Source organism: Seriola lalandi, unplaced genomic scaffold (assembly GCF_002814215.2).
Source record: "Seriola lalandi dorsalis isolate HSWRI2012SDOR001 ecotype SW California unplaced genomic scaffold, Sedor1 jcf7180002054977, whole genome shotgun sequence".
Lineage (NCBI taxonomy): Eukaryota > Metazoa > Chordata > Actinopteri > Carangiformes > Carangidae > Seriola > Seriola lalandi.
The window spans coordinates 14331-15315 of NW_019525527.1; the positions used below are offsets into that span (position 1 = coordinate 14331).

At 45.9% G+C, this 985-nt stretch overlaps 1 protein-coding gene across 1 annotated transcript in view; it reads left to right on the forward strand.

The window, feature by feature from the left end:
- Nucleotides 1-980, forward strand: part of LOC111646872 (uncharacterized) — a gene marked incomplete at its 3' end in the record, with an annotated part of 11003 nt that extends 10023 nt beyond the window's left edge. Inside the window, exons 5-7 of the mRNA XM_087171142.1 lie at nucleotides 8-86; nucleotides 229-454; nucleotides 601-980. Coding sequence (XP_087027268.1) covers nucleotides 8-86; nucleotides 229-454; nucleotides 601-980 — 685 coding nt within the window. The remainder of the gene's footprint in view (nucleotides 1-7; nucleotides 87-228; nucleotides 455-600) is intronic.
- Nucleotides 981-985: the final 5 nt, after the last annotated feature.

Here is a 985-nt window from a genome sequence, read left to right on the forward strand (position 1 = left end):
TCCACAGAGTGGACCAGGAGAGCTCAGAGGTTCCCAGGTCTCAGTCTGCCCAGCAGCATCAAACACAGCTGGACTCCATATTTATGGTCTGTACATGTACAACAACTACTGTTCCATCTGTTGTGTTCACAATAATCTCCATGCTGCACTTTCACACCAGTGGACTGTCAGTCTGTCCAACATGGATCTGATGTTTGATGCTGTCATTCATATAGTTTTCTGTTCCAGCTGCTGGAGGAGAACATGGTCACTTTTGTGAAGAACGAACTGAAGAAGATACACAAGCTTCTGAGTCCAGATTACCCAGAATGCTCAGGGAGTCAGAGGGAGGATGAGGAGCTGTTGGACGGTGAGGATGAAGAGCAGAGGAGCAGCAGAGAGGCATTTGTGAAGATCACAGTGAACTTCCTGAGGAGAATGAAGCAGGAGGAGCTGGCTGACTGTCTGCAGAGCAGTAAGAGGAGAGAGATTCAACATGATGGAGAAATGAGACATTTACTAACATCAACACATGGAGGGAAATATGGTCATAGAGTCATTCTTTAGGGGAATTAAATGTTGTATTTTCTCATTGATCTTGTTTCTTGTTTGTTCATTCAGGACATTTTGCTGCAGTTTTTCGACGTGAACTCAAATCTAACCTGAAGAGGAAGTTCCAGTGTTTGTTTGAGGGGATCGCTAAAGCAGGAAACCCAACCCTTCTGAAGCAGATCTACACAGAGCTCTACATCACAGAGGGAGGGACTGGAGAGGTCAATGATGAACATGAGGTCAGACAGATTGAAACAGCATCCAGGAAACCAGTCGGACCAGAAACAACCATCAGTCAAGAAGACATCTTTAAAGCCTCACCTGGAAGAGACGGACCAATCAGAACAGTGATGACACTGGGAGTGGCTGGCATCGGGAAAACAGTCTTAACACAGAAGTTCACTCTGGACTGGGCTGAAGACAAAGCCAACCAGGACATACAGTTCACATTTCC